The sequence below is a fragment of the Sesamum indicum genome, linkage group LG8, assembly GCF_000512975.1.
Source record: "Sesamum indicum cultivar Zhongzhi No. 13 linkage group LG8, S_indicum_v1.0, whole genome shotgun sequence".
In the NCBI taxonomy this organism is placed as follows: domain Eukaryota; kingdom Viridiplantae; phylum Streptophyta; class Magnoliopsida; order Lamiales; family Pedaliaceae; genus Sesamum; species Sesamum indicum.
This window is the reverse complement of record NC_026152.1, coordinates 17,249,131-17,249,861: the sequence shown is the minus strand read 5'-3', so window position 1 is coordinate 17,249,861 and position 731 is coordinate 17,249,131. Positions and strand designations below refer to the sequence as shown.

The 731-nt window shown below is 40.4% G+C and overlaps 1 protein-coding gene across 3 annotated transcripts in view; it reads right to left on the bottom strand.

The window, feature by feature from the left end:
- LOC105169089 (MACPF domain-containing protein At4g24290) overlaps positions 1 to 731 on the bottom strand; it is a 7,768-nt gene that overhangs the window by 2,857 nt on the left and 4,180 nt on the right. For all 3 annotated transcript variants that reach the window (XM_011089375.2, XM_011089373.2, XM_011089374.2), the window contains exon 6: positions 433 to 599. In XM_011089375.2, coding sequence (XP_011087677.1) covers positions 433 to 599 — 167 coding nt within the window. The remainder of the gene's footprint in view (positions 1 to 432; positions 600 to 731) is intronic.

The window sequence follows — 731 nt, the reverse complement described above, 5'->3', positions numbered from 1 at the left end:
CTCTCCAATATCTAATTTATTACCCAGCAGACTCGTACTTCTGGATATAAATTCTCTTCTACATGCAGACTTTTCATTGTGATGACTACATTATGAGCCCTAAAAGAAAACATGTGGAGTAAATGAATAAACTAGCCCCATATGTGTAAAAGTGTTTAAAGTCATATCCTGCAACATATGAAAATTCCAATTTGTCTGGATTGTGCTCATTCTGAGCTAACCCTCACCACAGAAGAATACCAGCAGTTTCCAAAGAAAGAGGATGAACCACATATTCTCACCATAACCTGAAGTCTCTCTGTGGACTGCTAATTTAAAATGCAGTATTATAGAATGATACCAATCTATAATACAATATTCTACTTCTGAATTACAATTTTAAGCACAAAGTCAACAGGAATAGGAGAAAGACTGAGAACAAAGAAGCTGTACCGGTGTTGTATTCACATAAAGTTTGGGACCCATAAGACTGAATTGCAATGAAGCTGAGCTTTGCTGTCTCCGCTGAGGACCAAGGGGAAGATCACTGAATACAGGTGCCCACTGCCTAGGCAACTGGAATTCAAGAAACTGATGAAGCTCTTCAATTGGTGGCTTGTCTGCATCAAAAGGAACAAGGTCAAAGAGGATGATACATGAAATGCAAAATCATTATTATGTAGGGCTGTCCTAAAAGCTTCACGATACTGGAATCCACATCACTGACGATGCGCCCCCCCCCCCCCCCCCGG